The sequence below is a fragment of the Grammomys surdaster genome, unplaced genomic scaffold (assembly GCF_004785775.1).
Source record: "Grammomys surdaster isolate TR1022 unplaced genomic scaffold, NIH_TR_1.0 137, whole genome shotgun sequence".
NCBI classification, from domain to species: Eukaryota; Metazoa; Chordata; class Mammalia; order Rodentia; family Muridae; genus Grammomys; species Grammomys surdaster.
The window spans coordinates 6,749,046-6,772,881 of NW_021604595.1; the positions used below are offsets into that span (position 1 = coordinate 6,749,046).

General features: G+C 38.6%; 1 protein-coding gene and 1 non-coding gene across 2 annotated transcripts in view; both read left to right on the top strand.

Annotated features, from left to right (window-relative positions):
* The window catches only part of Ranbp9 (RAN binding protein 9), a 77,901-nt gene that overhangs the window by 47,169 nt on the left and 6,896 nt on the right, over positions 1-23,836 (top strand). The window contains exons 5-12 of the mRNA XM_028763304.1: positions 796-818; positions 6,662-6,846; positions 9,056-9,168; positions 10,477-10,585; positions 12,000-12,190; positions 15,111-15,255; positions 17,970-18,091; positions 19,569-19,720. Coding sequence (XP_028619137.1) covers positions 796-818; positions 6,662-6,846; positions 9,056-9,168; positions 10,477-10,585; positions 12,000-12,190; positions 15,111-15,255; positions 17,970-18,091; positions 19,569-19,720 — 1,040 coding nt within the window. The remainder of the gene's footprint in view (positions 1-795; positions 819-6,661; positions 6,847-9,055; positions 9,169-10,476; positions 10,586-11,999; positions 12,191-15,110; positions 15,256-17,969; positions 18,092-19,568; positions 19,721-23,836) is intronic.
* Positions 6,041-6,147, top strand: LOC114617700. The gene has a single exon (XR_003710850.1). It is a non-coding gene; the product is annotated as a U6 spliceosomal RNA (small nuclear RNA).

Genomic DNA, 23,836 nt, shown 5'->3' on the forward strand with positions numbered 1-23,836 from the left:
GTGTTCCAGTTCTATTTGGCACATGGCTATGTTGAAATTCCTGTTGGGATACTTCGGAGCACTCTCCATCCTTCAAGAAAGAATAGATTTGTTTTATTGTGTTGTGTTTTGAGATAAGATCTCAGCATGTAGCCTAGACTGGCCTCATACAGTGCTCCTTGTAACTCAGTTGCCTGTGTGCTAGGATACCAGGCATGTATTGCTATGTCCTGTCAAGAAACTGTGTTTTGTTGTTTTAGAAGTAAGTACAATACTTTCTTGTGTTTGCTTGTTTTTTGTTTTTTAAATAGAAAATGTCTGTTCCTTTTACCTAATTTTTATTTCTTTTTGATTTTTGGAGGCAGAGTGCCACAAGCTCAGTTTGAATTGGCTGTGTCACCAAGGATGACTTCATTTTGCCTCTGTCTTCTGAGTGCTGGGATTACAGGCATGCACTACAGTGCTTAACTCCTACCTCACATTTTGTGAAAGCTAAATCTAGACCAGCATTTAGTGCTGAGGTGGATAATACAGCTTTCGGGGGAAGCTGTCAAATCTGACATTGTTGTAGCCAGTGTTCTCCTATAGCTCTGAAGGCTTATCATCTAAGATCACTTTAAAACTCTGTATCCCAGAAACAAAGTGTGTGTGGCCAGTAGGACTGATGCGCTCTAGGACAGCAGTCACACAGACTTAGGCTTCTCTTTCACCTTTTCTCCCTTTCCTGTTCTCTCCCTTTGCTTTAGTTAGATATCAGCTTTTTGTTATTACCTGCCTTCGAAAAAAGCCACTAATACCTTTCTTTTTCCTTTTTAGGTATTGCTTTCACCGACTTACCGGTAAGACATAATTTTATTTGAAAGATTCTTATTTGTTTTTAACTCAAAGACGTTCAAGAAGCTAGAACTAGACATGTGGAGTAGCCTCCCTCATCCTAAGTGCACGTGCTGGGCATCATACGTGCTGGGCATCACACGTGCTGGGCATCACACGTGCCAGGACCCTTCTCTGGTCCTCTGGAGCGTGCTTCAGAGATAATGCTCCGAAATGCATTGCATCCTGCTGCACAGCATAAGTGAGATGACCTAAAATACCCAGAAAGCTTTGCTTGTGGATTGGACCTGTGGCTTCCCATGCAATAAGCATTCCTTTACACTGAGCTATGCTCCCAGCCCCAAGACACTCTTCTCTTACCATGTGTTCATTTAAAATGTGCTTCCTGGTTATGTTTGAACTGTTCAGCTAGGGCTGTACATTTGTAACTGCATTCACCTAAGGTGTCATCATCAGCTCCTGTGCTTTTGGGTCAGTTAGCAGCCAGTAAAGATGTCTGGAGTTGGATTTTGAGATTAGTGTCTAAAGTAAGGAAATTTACAGAGTGAGTACATGAAAAATAGTGAATTGTGATATTTTGAAGTTTATGACTTTGGAGAGAAAGTTGTAGAAGTTGCCTGCTTTGCCCACAGTGGAACTTGAGCTGAGACTTTAACAGAGTATGTCAGTGGATATGCATGACAAGAGTATTTAAGGGGGGAGAAAGTGGCCAGGCAGAGTCCAAGACAGGATTTGGGGGCTAAAGAGATGGTTTATCAATTAAGAACACGCACTGTTCTTCCAGAGAACCAAAGTTCAGTTCCTACAGCCTATGCCAGGCAGCTCACAGATCCAGGGTGTCCGACACCCTTTTCTGGCCTCTGTAATCTTGTGATCATACACATACACATAAATACATCTTTTTTACAAAAAGGAAGAGGACTGGACTTTAAGACGGTGGGCCTGAGGAACCTTTGAAAGAGTTGATGGTGGAGGTAGGATTGCTTGGTGATAAACAGAGCACTTTGCTTTGCTTATTGCTTTGTGTTTGAGGATCAAACCCCAGACTCTTGCACATGGTTGGTAAAAGCTTATCAGCGAGCTACACCACAGCACTTTTTTTTTTTTTTTTAAATCTTAAGACAGGGGCTCTCCATGTTGCCCCATCTGCCCCTAAACTCCTGTTTCTGTTTGAGCAATTGCTCAGTCATCCTTCTGCCATAACCTTCCTGCTAGATATCACAGCAGGATTTCTTGGAGCATTTTAGGGGGCAGGGTGAGCAATTTAGTTGGGTAGAAGAGTCAAATATGGTCACATACACAGTTGGGTTTGCAAACTGGAATTAAAAAGAATTATCTGTGGTAAAGTTGGAGCCATTGGCAGTTAAGAGTTAAATTTTAACTGCACGTGGATAACTCCAACTGTGTGTTGACACAGAAGAGAAGTAGATAGTTCTCTAGAACATGGTAAGTTTAGGAGAAAATAAGGAACTATCAAAATGAAATTAAGAAGTAATTAGTGAGGTAAGAAAGACAATACCTGGGGGAAAGCCAGCTGAAGATATGAATCTAGGGAAGGAACTGTATTACTTACCATCCAGTTGCTAAGATAAAAAGATACGTGAGAGCTGGAAAGATGACTCAGTGGTTAAGAGCATTGACTGTTCTTCTAGAGGTCCTGAGTTCAATTCCCAGCAACCACATGGTGGCTCACAGCCATATGCCCTCTGATGCCCTCTTCCGGTGTGTCTGAAGACAGCAACAGTGTACTCACATACATTAAATAAATAAATAAATCTTAAAAAGTGATAAAAGATCACTACCAAAGATGGCTTATGGAAGAACTTGTTTTGACTTGTGGTTCCAAGGGATACGAGTCTTCTTATCTCAGAAAAGCTTGGCAGCAGGCATGGTAACAGGAGCAGGCTGAGAGACCACATCTTCAACCACAAGCATGAGGCAGGGAGACCTTGGAAGAGAGGGGATTATGAACTCTCAAAGCTTTGTCCCCAGTGACATACTTCTCCAAACAATATCACCAACTGAAGACCAAGTGTTGAGATGCCCAAACCCATGGGCGACATTGCTCACTCGAACAACCACAGAAATCATCAACATCTGCGTCCGTGCTGAGATGCATTCTGTCATGTCCCAGCCCAGAACTGACCATGCATTAGGTAGAACAGAGGTCCCTGGTAACACTGACAGGGAAGTTTTAGCAGAGTAGAGAAAGTCTGTTAGGAATGAACCTAATAGAGACAGGGAGGAGACTGGATGACCGCAGAGCCTTGGTTAAAATGGAGGTAGAGACATAGGGAATAACTGGTGATGAAAAGGGGTTAGTAGAAAACAATCAGATTTAAAAACCAGTTACATTTGGCACAATATTGTTTTGCTGTTAAATGATTTACTAGGAAAACCACTATAGTGACCATATTCTTCAATAAGCAAGTGTGCAAGTGAAGGGAATTAGCTTTGTGGGGAGTAACAGGCAGGGTAGCAAAGTATGCTGGTGTAAAGTTTTTTGTGTGGGTGACTATGTGTACACACACACACACACACACACACACACACACACACACACACACACGCCAAGGCCAAAGTAAAGAAACACTAGGAGTCTTCCTCTATTGCTCTCACTGAACCTGAAGCTTGTTGTTTTCCAGTGAGCTTCTGCAAATCCACCGTTTTTGCCCCTATCACAGATTACAGACACATATAACCATGACCCAGTTTTAGGTTTTACATGGGTCCTGAGGACTTGAACTCAGTTTCTCCTGCTTTCACAGTAAACTGTCCTACCTAGTGAGCTTACCCTGCAGGTAAACTCTGCAGGTAAGATGATGACATCTTTGGCTCTTGGGGGAATCTTTCATTACATGGTTTTGTTGCCGGGCATTTTGCTTGTTGATGCGCTGAGCATCACTGGGTGTCTATGCTGTATTTGTTCTCTTTGCCTCTTGATTGGCCAGGGATCATTCAGCAACGGCATACCTGGTTTTAGGCAATGCATGGTTTTTGTCTGCTTGTAGTGTTTTTCTGACCCACTTTGATGATGTGTGGTGGCCTCCCCCACACCCATGTAGGGTGAAACAATGGCAACTTTGTTGTCACTGAGCAAGGTAAATGTGGTGGGAGTTCTTTCAGGTTTCCTTTGGTGGCCTGCCTGCGTCTCTAGGGCTCTAACATCTTCTGGGACATACGCATGCTGCACTTCACTTTCTACTTCAAGAAAAATGGAACCGCTAGTCTGTCCCTCACAGGGATTGCTTGGAAAGTGTTTATATGTCCCTTATCTATGGGTTCTTTTGAGTTATTTAGAACATTGAATCCTGGGGAAGTTTATTTGCAAAACAATCTTGTCCTTGACTGTATTGTACCGTTAATTGGTCATAGCATGTTCACACAGTTCTGACAACCTTACATCCTTTTGTTACTTGTTTGAGACCCAGCTCGGCTGGGACCTATGATGATCCTTTCCCAGCCTCCTGGGACCTTACATAAGTTCTAGAGCTTATGTTTTTTAAAAAGATTTTTCTCTCATTTCAGAATTATCTTTAAAAAAAAAACAATTCAGTTTGAAATTGGGTACATATTCCCTTTGTTATCATTAGCTGTTCTCCTTTAAGATTTATTTTTAATTTATGGATAGTCATTTTGCCTGCATGTATATCTGCATACAACATGCATGTTTGGTGCCAACAGAAGCTTCAAGGGCATAGGATCCTCTGGAACTGGAGTTATGGACAGTTGTGAACTGCCATGTCGGTGCTGGGAACTAAACCTGGGTCCTCTGCAAAAGCAACTAGTGCTTTTAACTGCACAGCCATCATTGTAGTCCCCTGCTCATTTAAAACAGTGCTACTTTCGAAGGCTACAAGCTGACTTGAAATTTAGCTGCCACAGATAAGTTAATTGCTTTTGTTTTTTGTTGTTGCTGTTATTTTGCTGATTTTAGAAGAAATATTTATAATAGAACAAAACTTAAATTCTTAAATATTGATTTGAATATGTACATTAGTAGGAATAAGATGTTTTAGACAGGGTTTCTCTGTGTGTAGCCCTGACTGTCCTAGAACTTTCTCTGTAGAGCAGGCTGGCCTGGAATTCACAGAGATCTGCCTGTTGGGATTAAAGGTGTTTGCCACCACTGCCTGGTGTGGAAAATAACTTTTTAAAAAAGGAATTTCCTATCTATATTCTAAATGTATATAAATGCATGATAAACCGTGGCTCCTCAAGCTTATAGTTTTTGTCCTGAAATGACAGAATTGTCTTGTCCCCTTGTTGATGTCTTTGGTTCCTTATATTTTTGTCTTACAAATAATTCTGTGATGGATTTTGATGAGAAGTTTGTCGTGCTAGAAGAATTTTTTCTTTTTCTTTTACATGATGCTATTAACAAGCTATGTGCTTTTGGATTGGGTCTCAGGTCTCAAGTTTTCTAAGCGTTGAAATTAGAAGGCTATATTGAGTGTCTGACCTGCTGACTATGAAGAGTTAAAGCTAGGCATGATGATCGCACCTGTAATCTTTACACTTGGGAGGCTGAGTTGAAGGCTACCCTGAGTCACAAAAAAAGTATAAAATGTATAATTGTAATCTCCTCACCACAAAGAATCACTACTTTGTCTTATATATCTTAATAATCCAATAAAACTTTGTATTTATTTTGTCATATTACTTTGTTTCTGATTTGTGTTGCTTGTTGAAGTTATTTTTAAATACACCCTCAGTCTGCTACAAAATATCTTTCCCTTGTTTTGTAGTGAAGATACTTGTGATTACTACAAATAAAAGCAAAGAAAAAAGACACAAATCCAGACACTAAAGTGTGAGAGGGTTTGGAGTCCCAGGATAAAGATGAAACTTACTCTAGCATTGGTATCCTGTGTGCTATGTTTGCTTGTTGGTAGTAGAGCAACCCTGGGAAAGTTATTTAACTTCTGGTTCTCAATTTGTCCGTCTATGTAATGGCAGTAGGCACCTCCCAGGTGACTTTAAGGAGTGAAACTGGCATTCAGTGAACACTCATGATCTCCTTAGATGGAACAAGCAATAACAGCAAAAAGAAGGAATCTAGCATTTTGGGTGTATTTGAAGATAACTTCTTTTTACATTTCATGAGTTTTTTCTCTAATATCATAGGGTACATTTGAATGCATTTTAGTTTGCATATTCAGACTTGTCTCTTCCTTTGAAATTATACATTTGAGGTTTTAGTTTTGCATTAAAACATTTCCACAGTGTGCTCACTTCGGCAGCACATATACTAAAATTGGAACGATACAGAGAAGATAAGCATGGCCCCTGTGCAAAGATGACCTGCAAATTCATGAAGCATTCCATATTTTGAGAGGGAGGGGGAGAATGAGAATGAATCCTTATGGTGACACTGTGTCTTGCTTAAAACAAGTTTTTATCACTGTCTTTGTAAAGGCAGGCCTTACAAATGTTCTGGTAATGATTGTAGTAAATTTTAAATGGTACTTTCTGTGAACTAGCTATAATGTACATTTTTTTGAGATGTGCAGCTTATATAAAGGCTGAGTTGATTTTAAAGCTTTATAACTGAGATACGATATTCTGAAGAGCACAGGGTAGATTACCATGCATTAGAAATACAGTGCCACCTGGATTATGCAGCAGGGTCCCAGCAGTCATCCATTCTTGATCTTTAGTGTGAAGAAAACAACACTTTTTCATTCAACACATAATGCGTTTTGTTTTAGTTGTCCTCTGCTCATATTTAGATTGAGATTTTAAAATACTCATTATATAAATTTATGCTTCTATTCCTGCATTGCAAAGGTAATGAAATCTTTAGTGTATAATCAGTAGATATTTAAAGAAATATGTTGTCTTACAGCCAAATTTGTATCCTACTGTGGGGCTTCAGACACCAGGAGAAGTGGTTGATGCCAACTTTGGGCAACATCCTTTTGTGTTTGATATAGAAGACTACATGCGAGAATGGAGAACCAAAATACAGGCCCAGATAGACCGCTTTCCTACTGGGGACCGAGAAGGAGAATGGCAGACCATGATCCAAAAGTAAGAGCAAAGAATTTTGAATGTACAGATTTAAACACTGAATGTTTATAGGCAAACTATTCTTTTTGTATTCAAAGATGTATATTCAGAAGTCTAGTTTAAATCCTAATTGTCTGTATGTACTAGTGATTATATTTTAATCTCAAAAAATAATTCACCAATTGGGATAAAAGTGGCATTGATTTAAGCACACTCAGAATTGTGATTGTCTGACTTAACTGGATGGACGTAGTAAAGTGACACTTGATTGTAAAAGTAGCTTAATTCGGTTTTACCCATAGTCATATGACTCAATGAAGTCTGTAGGTTATACAGTCAAACTTCTAAAAATGTTGACAAAAAAGAGATGATAAGTTTAGAGGAGCAACCTAGATTGTATGTTTTGGGTTCTGTGCTTTAGTAACGTGGCCTTGAGCAGCAGCAGTTCAAATGCATATGGAGCAAAAGAATGGTTGTTGGTTCTTACTCTCAGTGTGGAGAAGTATGAGAGTACAGCCAGAATGGGCACACGGCATTTTCCAGGCCTGAGGGGTGTGGGTTGCTCTCTCTGTAAGAATGGTAGCAGGGTGACTCTAATGATTGCAGTGTACCCCTTCTTTATTTTGTATTTAACATTTCAATTCAGGGAGACTCTAATTGTTCCTATCCAGGAATCTACTCATAGGCTTCTACCCAAAAGACTTCAAAAATTAAATTACAATTAAAAAATGTAGGCAGGAAAGATAGTACCGCCAAGATGGCGGAAAGATGGCTTGCTGCCAGGCTTTTTCACCCAAGTTGTATTCCTGGGACCCACATACTGGAAGGAGAAACAAGCCCCTACAAAGTTGTCCTCAGACCTCCACATGTGTGCCATTATGTGTGTTTGCATACTCACAGTAAACAAGTAAATGTAATTTTAGAAATAAAAAAAGGCTTAGTAACTATTTTTAATGCTATTTCTTATATAAGTTACCATTAGACACTTAGGATAAGATAAAGGGAATGAAGACCAAGGAGCAATGACTGTGGAGTTAGCCCAAGTGCAGCATAAATACATTGAATTCATTAATAATAATGGAGGATGGCCAGCAGCAGAGAAGAAAGTAAGTGTTAAATCTCTTATGAGGAAGAGCTTTGTAGAGTGACTTTATATGTTTTATTTCATAGAATTTCATAAAGAGCAGCAGGAGAATTGAATTCCTGTGACAGTCAACTCTTTTAGACTATGTATCTGTCAAAAGTCTAGAGACAGTGCCTAGATATCACCAATATTAAGTGACAGTTGTTAAAGACTGATGTAGATTGCATGTATACAAAAATTAAATACCATTAAATTAAACCATTCTCTGATTGTGTAACTAGGCCAGTAAAGTAGCCAGCATCTTCAAATATATCATCAGTGTGCCATGGTCATTAAAGTATGTTACAATTACTGTAAAGATTCTTCAAGTGCTTGCTTTGGTAGCACGTATACTAAAGGTTCTTTGATTTAAAATTGTAAGAAAACTTTTTTTGTGTATTGTTTAAGGAAGATAGTGGTTGGAGGTAACAGGTTTTTTTATTAACATTGTTGGATTACCGGTTTTGCTAGCTACATTTTAACCAGTTACTGGCTTTTAAAAAGCAAGCTTGTTGTCTTAGAAATGTCTCACTATCTTTAAGTCTTGCACAATTAATTTTCTGTTCAAAACCATCAAATTGATGCAAGACTGATTTCACATTGTTTAATTGTTCCCTTGTGAGTTCTGTTCTGGGCTAATATCAGTGTCTCTCCTCACATTTGTGAGGTCTCATCTCATTTGACAGATGAGCACAGAAAGTAGTTGGAACTGCAGAACACCAAATATTAATCAGTTATCTCAGAATTGTGTGTTTTGCACCAAACTAACATGTTATTGGGATGTCTAATTAAAGGTGAGACAGAAATCTTGGCTAATAGGATTGAACAATAGGAACATGGATAAAGAACCAGGGGTAATAGGGACCCAAGAATTAAGTGTAAGAAAGACGATTTTAACGCTTGCGTCTTATTTTAAATTACCTTTGGACTATTCATAACTAGAGCAAAATGTTACTTTCAATTTATTTTAAAATTGAAGATTGAAGAGCCTGGCCTCAAGAAAATAGATTGATTTTGTAATACCAAGTTGTACTTTGTTAACAAAAATTGTAGTCTGAAGCATGTATTCTCCTGACTAAAAGATGTGTTTCTTCTTTTTGTTTTAAGAATGGTTTCATCTTATTTAGTCCACCATGGGTACTGTGCCACAGCAGAGGCCTTTGCCAGATCTACAGACCAGACTGTTCTAGAAGAATTAGCTTCCATTAAGAATAGACAAAGTAAGAATACTGTGGTACACAGCAAATACTTGTTTTTAAATAATAAGTTTGGTTGTTTTAACTTTTAGAAAACTTATTTTTTTATTAAAAATTTTCCCGATATATTGTTTTAAAGTGGATGCCTCCAAATTTATTTTCATTGACTTTTTGAGTTGTTTGTTTTTGTGAGTGTTTTTGTTTGTGGCAAGGTGGAAGCTTTTGTGTTTGAGGCAGGGTCTCATGTAGCCCAGGCTGGCCCTGAGCTTCTCATCCTCATGCCACACTCATGACAGTTTTGAAAATTTGTTTTAAAAAAGTTACACTGGAGTTTTAAATGTAGAAATGCATCTTAAAAGAAATGCTTTCATTGTGTATCCATTTAAAAAAAAATTGCTTTCCTGTGGATTGGGATTGAGGTTGTTGATGAGCCTGATGCTCTGGGTTTGGTGTCTGCACCTGGTAGGTGGAGGATGGGGCAGGAAAGCCTTGTTAAGCTTTAAGAGATAAGAAGCACTTGTTACAAAGAAAGTTTCCTTTTGTTGTTTTGGTACCAGTCTTGATGAGTAGTGGAGATAAGTATATGAAATAAGTTTTTTCTTTGAAAGAAATTTAAATACCTTCTAATTTGCTGCCTAAATTTAAGGTGGTGTTGGTTATAAGTCTGTTACTGCTTAGGGCCTTGTGCCTGGTACTGTTTTCATTAGGGCAAGGCAGCCTGACAGCTGATGTAAGTTAGACCTTCTGAAGTCAGTGCTGCTGGCCCAGGAGTGTAGATCCCACCACCTGATGGTCGGGTGGAAAGATGGAACAGCAAACAGGCAACAGTATGCTGGGTGGACGAATCTTCTCCTAGGCAAGATGGCTAGGGTAACGGCAGGCGCAGCGTGCTGTAGCACACAAGCATGCTGCTCTCGCTGCCTTAATGTTCCCCTTCAGCAGAGAAGGTCACTAGCTCAGTGTTAGTCTAACAGAGCTCCAACCCCTTCAACGGCTGTTGCTCCAGGCCTGAATCAGAAGGTCCAATAAGGCATTTAAGTGTTGTTTCTTTATAGTCTTCTAAATCTTACTGTTTGAGAAGATAATACTGTTCAATGGATGTTTTCCCTGTAGTATTTACATGTTTATTCATGATATTTTAAAGTAGTGTCTGAAGTAACTTGTGTCTTCTAATTTTTTTCTTGGATTTACTAATCTAAACTTAAAAAATTTAGACAAAGAGAGTGTAACAATAATTATTTAGAGGTCTTCATTGTTACTTGTTCTCTGGAATAGTTTTAAGGTTGTCTCTGCTTTTGTAGAGTTTAATATTGTGTCCTTATTTCTGAATAGGAATTCAGAAGTTGGTGTTAGCAGGACGAATGGGAGAAGCCATTGAAACAACACAACAGTTATACCCAAGTTTACTTGAAAGAAATCCCAATCTCCTTTTCACATTAAAGTAAGTTTTAGTAAATGTTATTTTATATGTTATACGTCTTAAGAAAATAAAATTATCTTCATAATTTGTAGTTTTGATTTTTGTTCTCCCTTGCTCCAGATATTTACATATGATTATTATACTATAGCACATTTAAGTGATATTTTTAAGAACATGTGGATCGAAGGATGTGTATCTGAGTAGCAGAGCAGATCTTAGCATGTGTGAGCAAACAGAAGATGCCTTGTGTTAAGGTCACTGTGCACATGATGTTTGTGTTTGCTTTTATCATTCCATGTCTCTCAAAATGTGAAGGTCTTACTTAGCAGTAATCCCAATTTTCTCTTGAAAGATAACTTGAGTAACTCTTCTGGACATAGTGAAAAGTTATAGTAAACTATAAATGTGACTTGCTCTTTTACCCATTCTTACACATTTAGATACACTTGCATTTTTGTGTATCACTGGGGCTTTTCTATTTCAGACTGCCCATTAGACACTAGTTTCTCCCTTGTTCACCTGCCCAGAGTCCTCATATACTGTTGATTTTTGTGACTGGCTTAGTTACTTAGCATACTCTCCCTAAGTTTCATCTATTCCTAGCATGTGTCAGAATGTTCCTTAACTTTGAAGGCTGAAGATCATCCCATCCCGTGTAAGGCAGTGTGTGTTGTTTAGTCTTATGTCTGTTGATGGAGTTGCTTCTGTCTGTCTCTGCTATTGTGAATAATTCTGCTGAGAACAAAGGTATACAAGCATCTGCTTAAGTTCTGACTTTCTTTCAATTCTATGATTATTTATCTGAAAGTAGAATTGCTGGATCATTGCCGTGCTCAACATTTTGAGACCCCATCTACTGTTCTCCTTGGTTCGTCCTCTGAGTTAACTTCCTGCGTAGTAGAAGGTTTCCAGTCTTTCCACATCATCATCAACACTTACGTCTGCATTTAGGTTTCTAGACATCCTAATTTAACATTTAAAAAAAAATCTTCGTTGTTTAAAAAAGAATGCCTTTAATTAATTCACCACTCATAAGACAGAGACAGGTGGATCTCTGAGATTTCAAGGCCAGCCAGGGCTGCAAAGTGAGATCCTGTGTCAAAAAACAAAAAGGAAGTTGGGATGCTACTGAGCTTAGGATTCTAATCTTCTAAGCAGTACAGCGTCTTTGTAGGTCAAAGGTCAATTATTTTGCCTCACAGCAAAAGCCAATTGAGGACCATTTTGGCTGAGAGCTTGGTATGCAGCCTGGGCTGGACAAGGAAGGGCCAGGGGAAGGCTGTGAAGGTACACGTGTGCCAAATCTTGCTTACTTACTCACTTGATATGCTGTCAAGTAAAATATTGATTTTAAGTTTTAAAACGTGGCCTATTTTAATAGAGCTGTATACAGATGTAATGATTATGCCTAAGTAAACTTTCTTTTTTCTTTCAGAGTACGTCAGTTTATAGAAATGGTGAATGGTACAGATAGTGAAGTGCGGTGTTTGGGAGGCCGAAGTCCAAAATCTCAAGACAGTTATCCCGTCAGTCCTCGGCCCTTTAGTAGTCCAAGCATGAGCCCCAGTCACGGAATGAGCATCCACAGCCTAGCCCCAGGCAAAAGCAGTACTGCACATTTGTCTGGTGAGGTGACCTCTTTTACATTTTTACTCTTCTTTATGTAATTGTTAGTTAAATTTTTTTTTAATCTAAACATTTTTGTACCTCTTTCCAGTTGTATGTGTACAATGTCATGCTTCACATGAGAGAACATGGTTAGGACAAATACCAAGAAGTCATGGGAATCTGAGATTGATTTCCACAAATACATGTCATCATTCAAAATAAGTTGCCACTAAAACCATTGACAATACTGAGAAAATAATCATGGATTTAATAAAGTGTGGATTTAAATGTGATCTGGCTATGCTGTCCCACTGATTACCGAGCCTAGCTGCACTTCTTGTCTCTTGACTCATTCCTGACTTCTTTTTTACAAGTTCATTTCTTTTCTTGTCCCTTTTTCAGCTTGCTGACTGCTCACTCTGGCCCTTGGTGTCCTCTTAATTACAGTTTCCTTTGTTGGCTCGCTTGCTATCACGTCTACAGATCGTTCTCTAATCCTCATTCTTCTCTTTTTGCATCTCTTTAATTCTTTCCCACATGGACTCTTAGCTCTATGTATTTAACTTTATTTTTGTTGTTTGATTTTTCATTTTATTCTTGAATCAGTGGGTTAAACAAGTATTCCCCCAGGTACTGATTTAGAGATGTTAAGAAGTACCAATAAGTTTCACAAAGTTTGACCTCTTTAAGTGCAGTTTTAATCCTTACTTATTATAAGCTATGTATAATATTCATTTAATATAGTAAGCTAAATACACACAGTCTTCATATCCTGAACTACATGAGTGGCTTGAATAGCCACATACAGTTTTATTTAGGTATACATTTCCACAGCAAAAGTACTTACAGGTATGTCAGTAAAACACTACCCCAGATACTTGTCCTGTCATTCTTGCTACTGGATGCGTTTTCTTTCAGAAGCTTTAATTTCTTTAAGGAAGTTAAAACTTAATAAATATGTTATAAGTGCAAGAAGGTTTTAAATCAAAAGGTTCCTCAACCCAGAAGTCCTAACATAAAACTTTTAGTTCCTTTACAAAAAGACAGAATACTGCTCTTTTGTAAATATTAAAGGATCTATTAAGACAGATAAACATTCTTACTAAAACTTGGTTTTTTAAGAAAGAAATTAGTCACTTTCTTTAATAAATAACCTCTTCAGGTTGACCTCTTAGAATAAAAATAGAACAAATTCTGAATGGGAAACCCAGATGTTATTAGGTTGTCTAAAACCTTCAGCTACATAGAGTACAAGGTACAGGCCTCAGCTTTGATAAAGTCGAAAGGACATTTAGATTTCACAAATTATGCATCTACGGTATACAGCTTGCAATGTACAAATGGACCTTAAGAAACCCTACTTACCTTTAACATGTGTAACTGCATGCTTTGCAGTACTTTATCCTGGGTTTAGTCATTAGACTCCAGGAAGCAATTCAGATATGGCCAGATAAGGCAGGGTGTTAAAAGCTTTGGTTAGGAATCTAAAACTGAAGACCTCTTTTATTGTATGCCTATCAACTACTGTAGAAAACAGTTCTAATTTATGGCTTCCACAGAAAATATCATAATTTTGGAAAGCTTTTCTAGTCCTTTTGAATTCTTTATCCATTTAAGTCTGCAGCTCCAGTAAGCTTCCTTGAGTCCTTTTAAGTTACAAAGACACAATTTGGACTTGGCTTTGTCCTTCAGTTGGCATTGTCTTGTGGGTGATTGTCAATGATGAACTCTGACAAGCTTGTCAGTAATATCCACTGATTCTGTGTAAGGATCTGTTCATCCCCAAAGCCTTACATGTACACTATGGTTGTTTAGAAAAAAAAAAATCTTTCTTTTGTTCTGTCTCCTTTCTGCTCCTCCTCCAGTTTCTTTCCTTTCCTTCATCTGCCATCCTTCCAGCTCCCGAGCCTGCCAAGCCTGTATTCATCTTTGTAAAACAGATAAGGTAGTTTTACTACCCGTCAGTGCCGCCTCTGTTCTTTCCTACAGTCAGGCTGCACTGCTTTACCTCAGGCTTTTTGAGTCACTGTCCCATTTGATGAGGACAAGACTTGCATGTCTGTATCCTCAGTCACAAGATGACATCACTTTTGAATATCGTACAGTTGGTATATTCATAGATAAAAGGTGATGATTATAATATGCAACATAAAGACATTTCTGTCAGTGACAAACTATATAAAGTGGCCTCATGCATGTTGACGGAGCAGAAAAACATCACAAAACCACATGATTTTTTTTATTGTAATCTTTTCTATGTCAAAGTATATAAATGTATACCATTGTGTTCTGATTTCTTTCTTTAGAGAAAAACATATATTTTCAGTCTAATGTATGGGTATTTTCCCTGCATGTATGTATGCTTGTGTACCACATGTGTGCATTGCCAGGAGAGGCCAGAAAGGTGTTGGATCCCCTGGAGCTGGCGTTATCAGATGGTTGTGAGGCACCATGTAGGGGTAGGAATTGAACCCAGGCCTTCTGCAAGAGCAGGAGAGCTTTTAACTGCTGAGCTAGCTCTCCAGTCCCATATTATAATTTCTTATGGCATGCAGTGTAGTAGAGCAACGTGCTGTCCAGATATATTGTGTAGATAAGCTGGACCATCTAGGCATTTGTAAGAGTATTCAATGATGTTAGCACTCCAATGAAATCATTAATCCAGTTCTCATAATTTGCCCTTGTTGTAAACCCTGTAGTGCCCTCATAACAATAATTGTACGGATTAAGTGAGATCTGTAAGTAAATTCAGAGGAAGTAATAGTTACAATGAAGTTTTAATACATTATCATGCTTTTAAAAACCCATTTAATTACACTATTGGCTTTCCTACATTCTAAATTATTAAATATAAAATCAAAATATAAAAGTATTGTTTACAACCTAATTAAATTGTTGTTTGTTTGTCTGTTGTACTTTTTTTCTGTTTTCTTCTTAGGCTTTGAAAGTTGTAGCAATGGCGTAATATCAAATAAAGCACATCAATCATATTGCCATAGTAAACACCAGTTATCCAGTTTGAATGTACCGGAACTAAACAGTATCAATGTATCAAGATCACAGCAAGTTAATAACTTCACCAGGTAAATAAAGTGACTTCCCCAATTTCTGTATTACCAGGAATGGCCAGGGCATTGATGCCGTCTTTACTGATAATGTCTGCAGAACTTCTGTAGTACACACTGCAGTCTACAGCTCTGGACTCTCAGAAAGTAAAAGGGTAGGGATTCTGTTTCCTATAGGCTTTTAAACTTCTTCATGTGTAGATCTCTGGCCTATAGAGTAAGATCCAGGAGAGCCAAGACTACGTAGAGAGACTCTGTCTCGAAAAACAAACAGACATAAAATATAGCTTAATGAACATACTATGTGCCTTTAAACACTCAGATTTAACATTAATGGATTCCTAAAACCCTTACAGTATAATCACTTGAATATAAGCATTTAAGAACAAATTTATGAGTGTTCAGCATGCCCAGTGATGTAGCATTTCCTGTAACTAGAACCAGAAATACTGCATTTTCAAGCAGTGTTCGAAATTACTTATTGAAGAACCAACTGTTAGCATGGAATCTCATAACAAGTAATATAGTGACTATAATTTTTTAAATTATATTTGAAAATTTGAAAAGAGACTGAAGTTCCTAGATTATCTATCACATACGACAGAAACTTTAGAGGATAAAAGGTCCAGGATCTTGGGGCAGGGCACAAAAGACTGAGAACAGTAGGAAAAATAACTGCTGTAGAGGGTAGGGTTCTCTGTCACAGTCAAGTCGACCTCTTAGAATAAAAATATAGCAGATTCTGAATGGGAAACCCAAATGTTAATTAGAACTTTATAGTTGGTATTTTGATTGTTGACAGAGTTCTGCCTTTGTTCAGTGGTAAGTTTTCTATTGGTCTGTGACATTTTCTCTTAGATGCTGCCTCTTGACAGGAAGTTGCTCAGTAGACTGATTATTACCTGCACTCTTGCTTAGCCACAGGGTTGATGATACACCATCCTCCTTTGCATTAAAGAAGGAAAGTCAGTAAACTTAGCAAGTACTCTTAAAACTGCTAACCAGAAAGAAGTATTTGCACTTGGGTAATGACTTTTCTGCACCAATATTGTGAAGTTGATAAAGATGGGATTAGCTGTTTAAACCATTTTACAGATGTAAATTTTAGCTGAATATTGGAAAGTCAATGCTGTTTTTTAAGGTCACTAATTAGGTAGTAAGTTGCAGAGCTGAAAGTTCTTACCAGGATTTCTGACTTAGGAACTTGTGCTTCTCTCTCCATTGTCTGAAGCGCTCAACCCACTCACTCCTTTTCTGCCCTTAAGACCCAAGTCCAGGTGTCACCTCTTGGAGATGTCAGTTATCTACTTGTTCCCTCATTTTCCTGGCTTTGTGCCTTCACACCACATGCTGTACCACTCCTTTTGATGAACAGTTTGCACAGCGCACTGATGGACACCACTCAGATCCACAAACTAGCTGAGCACAGGCCTTTACTCTTGGAGAGCTGTATAACATCTGAACATTGAACATAGTGTTCAGCAAGGCTCTCTTAAATGCCTGTGAGTGCATGAGGAGATAAACAGATGCCCCTCAAATACTAGATCAGATTGTCTGAAATGTTAAAAAGCTGACGTTTGAAAACTATGACAGTAAAGATATTAAAGTTTAAACTTTGTTTTTCTATTTATGAGATTTTTCTAATAAACAAACTGAGTCCTTTGCCTTGGAAACAGTTCTTGTCCTTTTCCAGGATGCTCCCTGGTCTTTCTTTACCTTACAGATTTGTTGCACAGGAAAATTGGGGGAGTAGTGGGGAAGTGTTAGGTGTGATATGCACGTGTACAGCTCTAGTCAGCTGTCGACGAGTGGGTTATCTGTACTACGGTTTGATTTTTGTTTTGATACAGTGCAGGATGAGCACAAGCATGGGGCTTGTTCAAAAAACATTTGGCTACTGTTTAAAAATTAAAGTGGTTGAGCTGGGAATGGTGTTGCATACCTGTGATTTCAACTATTTAGGAGGTGGAGGCAGGGGGATTGTAAGTTCAAGGCCTGGGCAACATAGATCATGTAAAAATAAAAATGAAAGTGAAAATTTAATAGTCCTTTAGAGTCACTAGCCAATAAGACGGCCTGGACAGTAGTGCTGTCTAGATCTGAGAAGCTGGAAGCGGGTGACACAGAATACCTTGGACTTTGGTATTTATTTATTTATTTATTTATTTATTTATTTATTTTAAAAACAGCATAATCTTAAATAGCAAGAACAGGTAACAAAGCTAAGTTTCAGTAATGTAGATATGGAAAACTGTAGAAACTTGTAAACAGTCTAGAACCATGCCGAATATTGAGGACAAGGAAGCAGTACACTAGGTTCTTTGAATTAGGTTTATCAGTTCAGAGAGCAAAATTTCTCCATTAAATGGTGGAAATGATTCTTGCAGGCAGTGGAGACGGTTGTCTCAGAAATACTCAGGCACAACAAAAAAGTGCAGGTCTGAGTTTGATAAATAAGCATTATGCTAAAGCGTGACGTTGACATAGTAATGTAAAGTGACAACAGTTGTTACACTTGTGCACATGCCTCTGCTCCTTCATCTCCAGGAGTTTAGATTTGTTAAAGGTCAGCTCTTTGTGTGCTTTGATACATTTGAGATTTAACCTCATTTACCTCGTTTGCAGATTGCCGTTGTCTTATGAAAATTAGTTTCTTATAGGCTGTGAAGTTGTGTGGTAGTAACTTATCTTAAACCAATTTCTAAAATTAGGTTTGTTTTCTTCATTTTCAGTAATGATGTAGACATGGAAACAGATCACTACTCCAATGGAGTTGGAGAAACTTCATCCAATGGTTTCCTAAATGGTAGCTCTAAGCATGACCACGAAATGGAAGAGTGTGACACCGAAATGGGTCTGCAGTGATATTTCTTACATTTTAAATAAAAAAATGGTGGCTACAAGGTTATGTTTTTACTTGGACTGATTCACACCTAAGCATAAGCCAGATTTCAAGATGATGAAACATCTCACATAACACTTGTGAGCATGGGTTGCTAGAGTGAGCAGCCTTTGGGCTCCTGAGGGAGGTGTCAGTTCTCCTGGCTCAGTTCTCCTTTGTACTTGCACGGCCTCGGCATGAAGGCTGGAGATAGAAAACATTTTTACACCGATTTCAGAGTAGTCACTGAGTCCAAGTGGGTAGAAATTATGTTGTAATTCAACTAAACTGATCTCTTAAACTCATGAAATGCAAACCTGTGGCATACATAGTGCTGTCAGTAGGTGTGACTTCTCTAGAACAGTGCCTTAATTATGCAGTAGAATGACTCACTTTTCTTATCAATGAAAATGATTGAATCTTATAAGTTATTCGTTATAATTTGCATCAGTGTTAGATTTCTTTGTATTTTGAGACTGAAAGGTAATCACTGAAGTTGTTTAAGGGACAGTCTGACCTTCCCTGCTGATGGAAGACTCTCTGTATCTAGGGACACTTATACACACTGGGTAGGGGCAAGAGTTCTAGAGCCAGATTTACCTGGATTTGAAAGCTGCAACTGCCACTTACTAGCTGCTTGACTTCAGACAGAACGTGTAACTGCTCTGTGCCTCAGTTTTTCATCTGTAAAATGGGTAAAATAAATCTTAGTCGCTGTAAGGAGCAGGTGAATTCATCTCTGAAAAGTTAATTATATCAAGTTACTTGTTAATGTTTCCATTTTCTTCATCATCATATGAATATTGTTACTAATAGTGATTTTTATGAGTGCAGTGTGTCAGTTACTAAGTATTATTAGTCAACATGTATAATATAAAATACTTCTAAAGGCACCATTTCCCTTAATAGTATAGTTGGTCTTTTTTATTAGTAATATACAAAACCATAGGTTTCTATTGGGGTCTTAACTTCGAAGAACATTTGATTCTGTTTCTATTTGCTGTCTGTTAAAGCCCAAGAAGGAATTACTGTGTTTCACATGCCTCCACCCCCATCTTGTTTCATATAGTTTAGAAAGTTACACTAACTTTCCTTGCAAACACTGAAAAGTTCTTGTCTCGTGGCTGCACACTGAATGTTGCACTCCAGACTCTTGAGACACATAAAATATAGCTTTGAGCTACAATGTTCTACATAAAAGTTTTTGAATTTCTGTGTTTTGTAGCCAGGCATGGTGGTACATTCCTGTAACCCCAGCCCTTGGGAAGTCACTGGCAGCCGTACAAGACCTTATCTTGAGAATGTGTGTGTGTGTGTTTAGATGAACTACTAGAAGTAGTTACTAAAGGATATACGATATGTTAACGTTAAAAATAAAGCTTGTATTCTTGCTTGTCATTTCTTGTTTTCTATTGGATAAGTAGTGAACTGGTGTGTGTTTTGCTTACAGAAGTTGACTGCAGTCAGTTAAGACGCCAGCTGTGTGGAGGAAGCCAGGCTGCCATAGAGAGGATGATTCACTTTGGCCGAGAGCTACAAGCCATGAGTGAGCAGCTGAGGAGGGAGTGTGGCAAGAACACAGCAAATAAGAAAATGCTGAAGGTACGAGTGTCGATTGCTTTCTGGGATAAATCCCTGGGGCCTGGGAGGCTGATTGTAGAGTTTCAGCCTGTTCTCACTTGCCACTGTTGTTCCTGGGTCTATGGTAAAAGAACCTCAGTGCTGGAAACTGAGTAGAGCAGGGCTGACGGGACAGGGCTAAGGACAGACTCTGCCCTTTGCAGGCAATCATCCAGTGACCTTCCACTGACTTCAGCTCTGCGTGGGGACCTAGACTTAAACACACAGGAACTTTTGAGGGAATATTTCATATTCAAACCATATCATGTATTTTCCCTTGAGACTTACAAATGTGTCAGAGGTGCCAGATAGAGTTTTGTTAAACATTGAGCAAAATGGTAAAAATTCCTGGGAATTTGTACCTGGGATTTCCCCTCAGAACTGTGCTCATTTGTGAGTCAGAACCCGTGATGGCATCAGGCAGTCATGATGTAGAACATTGGGTTTCGCACACACACAGTCATAAGTGCCAGTTGTGCTTCAGAGCAGCACCGTGTCCCCTGTGACTTACTGTGCAGTGGCAGTGTGCTGCAGAATCCACAAACTTGAAGTGTATTTTTAGTAAACATTCAGGGTTGCAGCAAATTAAATTGATTTTATGGGGATCAGTGAAGGATTAGATCATATTTCATATCTAGAATGGTTAAAATACATTTTGGAGTCTCTTCTGGATATGTCTGTGGTGGATGATAAGGATAAAATTTCAGTAAAAAGTTAACCACAGTTTTGTGTATTAGTTGAAGATGGAATGCTTTGTTAAGCTAGATTGCATTTAATTCTATTGATTTTTGAGTCTTTAAAAATTGTTAGTCAGGCAGTGGTGGCGCACGCCTTTAATCCCAGCACTTGGGAGGCAGAGGCAGGCGGATTTCTGAGTTCGAGGCCAGCCTGGTCTACAGAGTGAGTTCCAGGACAGCCAGGGCTACACAGAGAAACCCTGTCTTGAAAAACCAAAAAAATAAAAATAAAAATAAATTTGAATTGTTACAGATAAAACACCACACACCAAAATTACACAGACTGATAGACTACAGTGTATGTCAGTGAATGTCGGTATAGTTCGAACAGCCATTCGGATGCTCTGGGGCTTCACGTTGGATTTTTTTTTTTTTTTACATTTTCACTATGAAATATAGTATGTATTCATCCACTACCATAAAAACAAAATCTGTGAAAGAAGTAGAACTAGAAAAATCACTTTATATTCTCCTTTATAACTCTCGTCTATTACCTCCATTCAGCCCCAAATCCTGTTGATTCTGGACCCTGATAGGGCAGGACACTGTAAGCAGGAGCACATGGAGGAAGAGGCTTTTACCCCACGGCAGAGAAAAGCAAAGGGAGGAAGAAACTGGGATTGTCTATATCCTTCAGAGACAAGGTTCCGGGGATCCACTTCCTGTTGCTAGGTCCTGTCTTCCTAAATTTCCAGGACTTCCAAAAATAGGACTACCTGCTGAGATTGCTTGTGACAAACATGTCACATCCCAACACAGCACAGCCTAGAAAGCAAAGGGAGACGCACTTAATGGCCCTTGTGACTAATTATTAGAGATTACATAAAAAGGCAGATGACTACTTGTATTTGTTTTGAACCTGAACTGAGAATTTAGTGATCAGTAACTTGTGGTAGTACCCAATACCCTATAAAGCCAGCACCAGTAACTACTTACTTGCACAGCAGCCTCAGTTAGAGGCATTATGTCTTACACTTCAGAAGCTGAAGTTGGAAGAGTAGAGTAGTCGCCATAGCACATCATCTGCTGGGTAACATGACAGTTGAGTTTCTGGTGGTAATCCTTAGCAATCAAGAGAGTTAAATTCCTGTTTTGTACTAGATAGAAAAGAGTTGGTCCAAACAGAGAGTCATGCATCAGGAAAGTGGCCACATTTGCCTTAGAGGATTTTCTGATGTTCAGATTACATCTTTATAACGCTTCAATGTTAAGTGCATCTCTCTTGAGTACATTCCAGTCTACAGCACCAATACATATCCCTATGCAGCTCTTCTGAAGTACCTGTTGAGGAATGTTACGAAAGTTAGCATGTGGGCCTCTGTTAACTTTCTAGGCATCTAAACAGTACTTTGCAAGATGCTGAGGGCTGGTTTAGGGTTCTTTATTGATTCTTAATATTTCTGATGTTTCAATCTTTTAAAATTGTTGATGGAGGACAACAGTTCAGCTCGGTGGTCAGGTGCTTACCTGTGTTGGAGGAGGCTCTGGATTTTACACAAGCACTGACACACACACACACACACACGGGGGGGGGGGGAGTTTTCCAACGGTTTTTGTTTAAATGTGTTACATCTGCTAGTATATATGGCACTAGAAGTTAAAACTAAATTTCTAAAACTGGAAATACTCATTTTAAACTCTATGAAAAATGTACCCCCAGTTAAATGAGAATTAGCATTATTTTTATTTGGGGGATCTCTAATATGATAATAAATGAGCTATATTCTCATTTCTCCTTCTCCATGGAGTCCTTAAGTCAGACATGTGAGCAATGAAAGTGAAAAGGGCAAGGAAAACTTTAGTGATGCTGTGAACAAGTTCTAGCTGGATACCTCCTTGAAAGGAGCCTAAACACTGTCCCTGACCACACTGTTGGAAATGTCTCATTTAGGTGATATTTGATATACAAAATGTGCTCAGGAATTCTTAGGCTTTCTTATACTCGAGTCACCTGACTGTATATACTCTCAAAACTGTGTGCTAACTGAGCTAGATGAAGGAATGTGTGGTTATCTACTCCCTTTGGATACTTAGACTCCCATAATCTCACTGTGTCTTTGGTCTAACATGAAACTCAGAAAATGTCATTACGTGACCATATCTCAGAAGTATTTCTTGATTACACTGAATTATGTGAAAAGTTCAATTTTCGCCTAAAGATAATTGTACTTCTGACTTCTTTCCCCCTTGTTTTCCCAGATTTACCTTGTTTTGGCTAGGGATGAGGATATGAGCAAAACAGAAATGTAGATGAGATTCTGAAATTATTCCTCATCATTCTTTATTTGGAGTTATATTTGATTATGGGTTGTTTTTATTTAGTGTTTTGGGGATTTTGAGAACCTTCTAGATCACACATGCAATTGTGTATCTCTTTTAAAAGAGGATAAGTTTTAAGAAATACATTAGACACTTTTGTTCTTGTGCAAATATCATTGTACATGTAACCCAGACCTAGATGCACCGCTTGCTGTATTCTGGTGTGTGTGCATTGTGACTGGCACTGCTTTCTACTGTGTATTTCCTCCCCACAGACACCGAGTAACTGACATGACAGGAGTGATGTCAGTAGCTAATAGACATGCTCCATTATAATCTTGAGGTCACCTTGTATGTGCAGACTCTCAGTGACCTAGACATGTTTGTGCAAAACAGCACACACAAAGAGAATGGTTTGAAGTTAAAGGTAAAACTTTGCTAATACTTTTTGATTGTACAGAATAGTGTTCTCTTTTCCTTTATGAGCACCACCCGGAAGTCAACGGCTAGGGAGTTCCTGCAGCTGTGGTTGGCCCAAAGTGTCTTCTGGACCTTTGTCCTCCCAGGTTTCCAGTCTTCCTTTCCTCTTTTCTTGTCATCTTTGTTTTTTTGTTCCTTATAGCCTATTTTTTCAGTAGCTCCCGAGGAAACTGCCTGGATTGGTTGGCTTGCCAACCATTTCTTGAATGTTAGCAGTGTGATTCAGTCATGGACTAAAGCTCTCAGTGCAGCAACTGACAGAGAAGGAGAGCCAGCCAAGATTCACACTGTCTAGAAACTGTTCTGGCTCTTAAGTCAAAATTGAGTACTTGGTGATTCTCCAATTTCCCCCAGAAGTTACATCCATTGAAACACTTTTTTTTTTCTTTCTTTAATGAAGCATAACCTGTCACATGCACTGTATTTCCTTCAGGTGTGTGTCTTACGTCCCACACGCATTGGCAGTTATAGTGGCACCCTTTAAGACAGGGCCTCACTAGTTATTTCTCCCATTTATCTACAAGTAGTTTTGAGGTGGCTGTGTGACTTGCTGATTTTTGTGCATTGCTGTTGTGTTTTTGACATATATATATATGTATATATGTATATGTGTATATATATA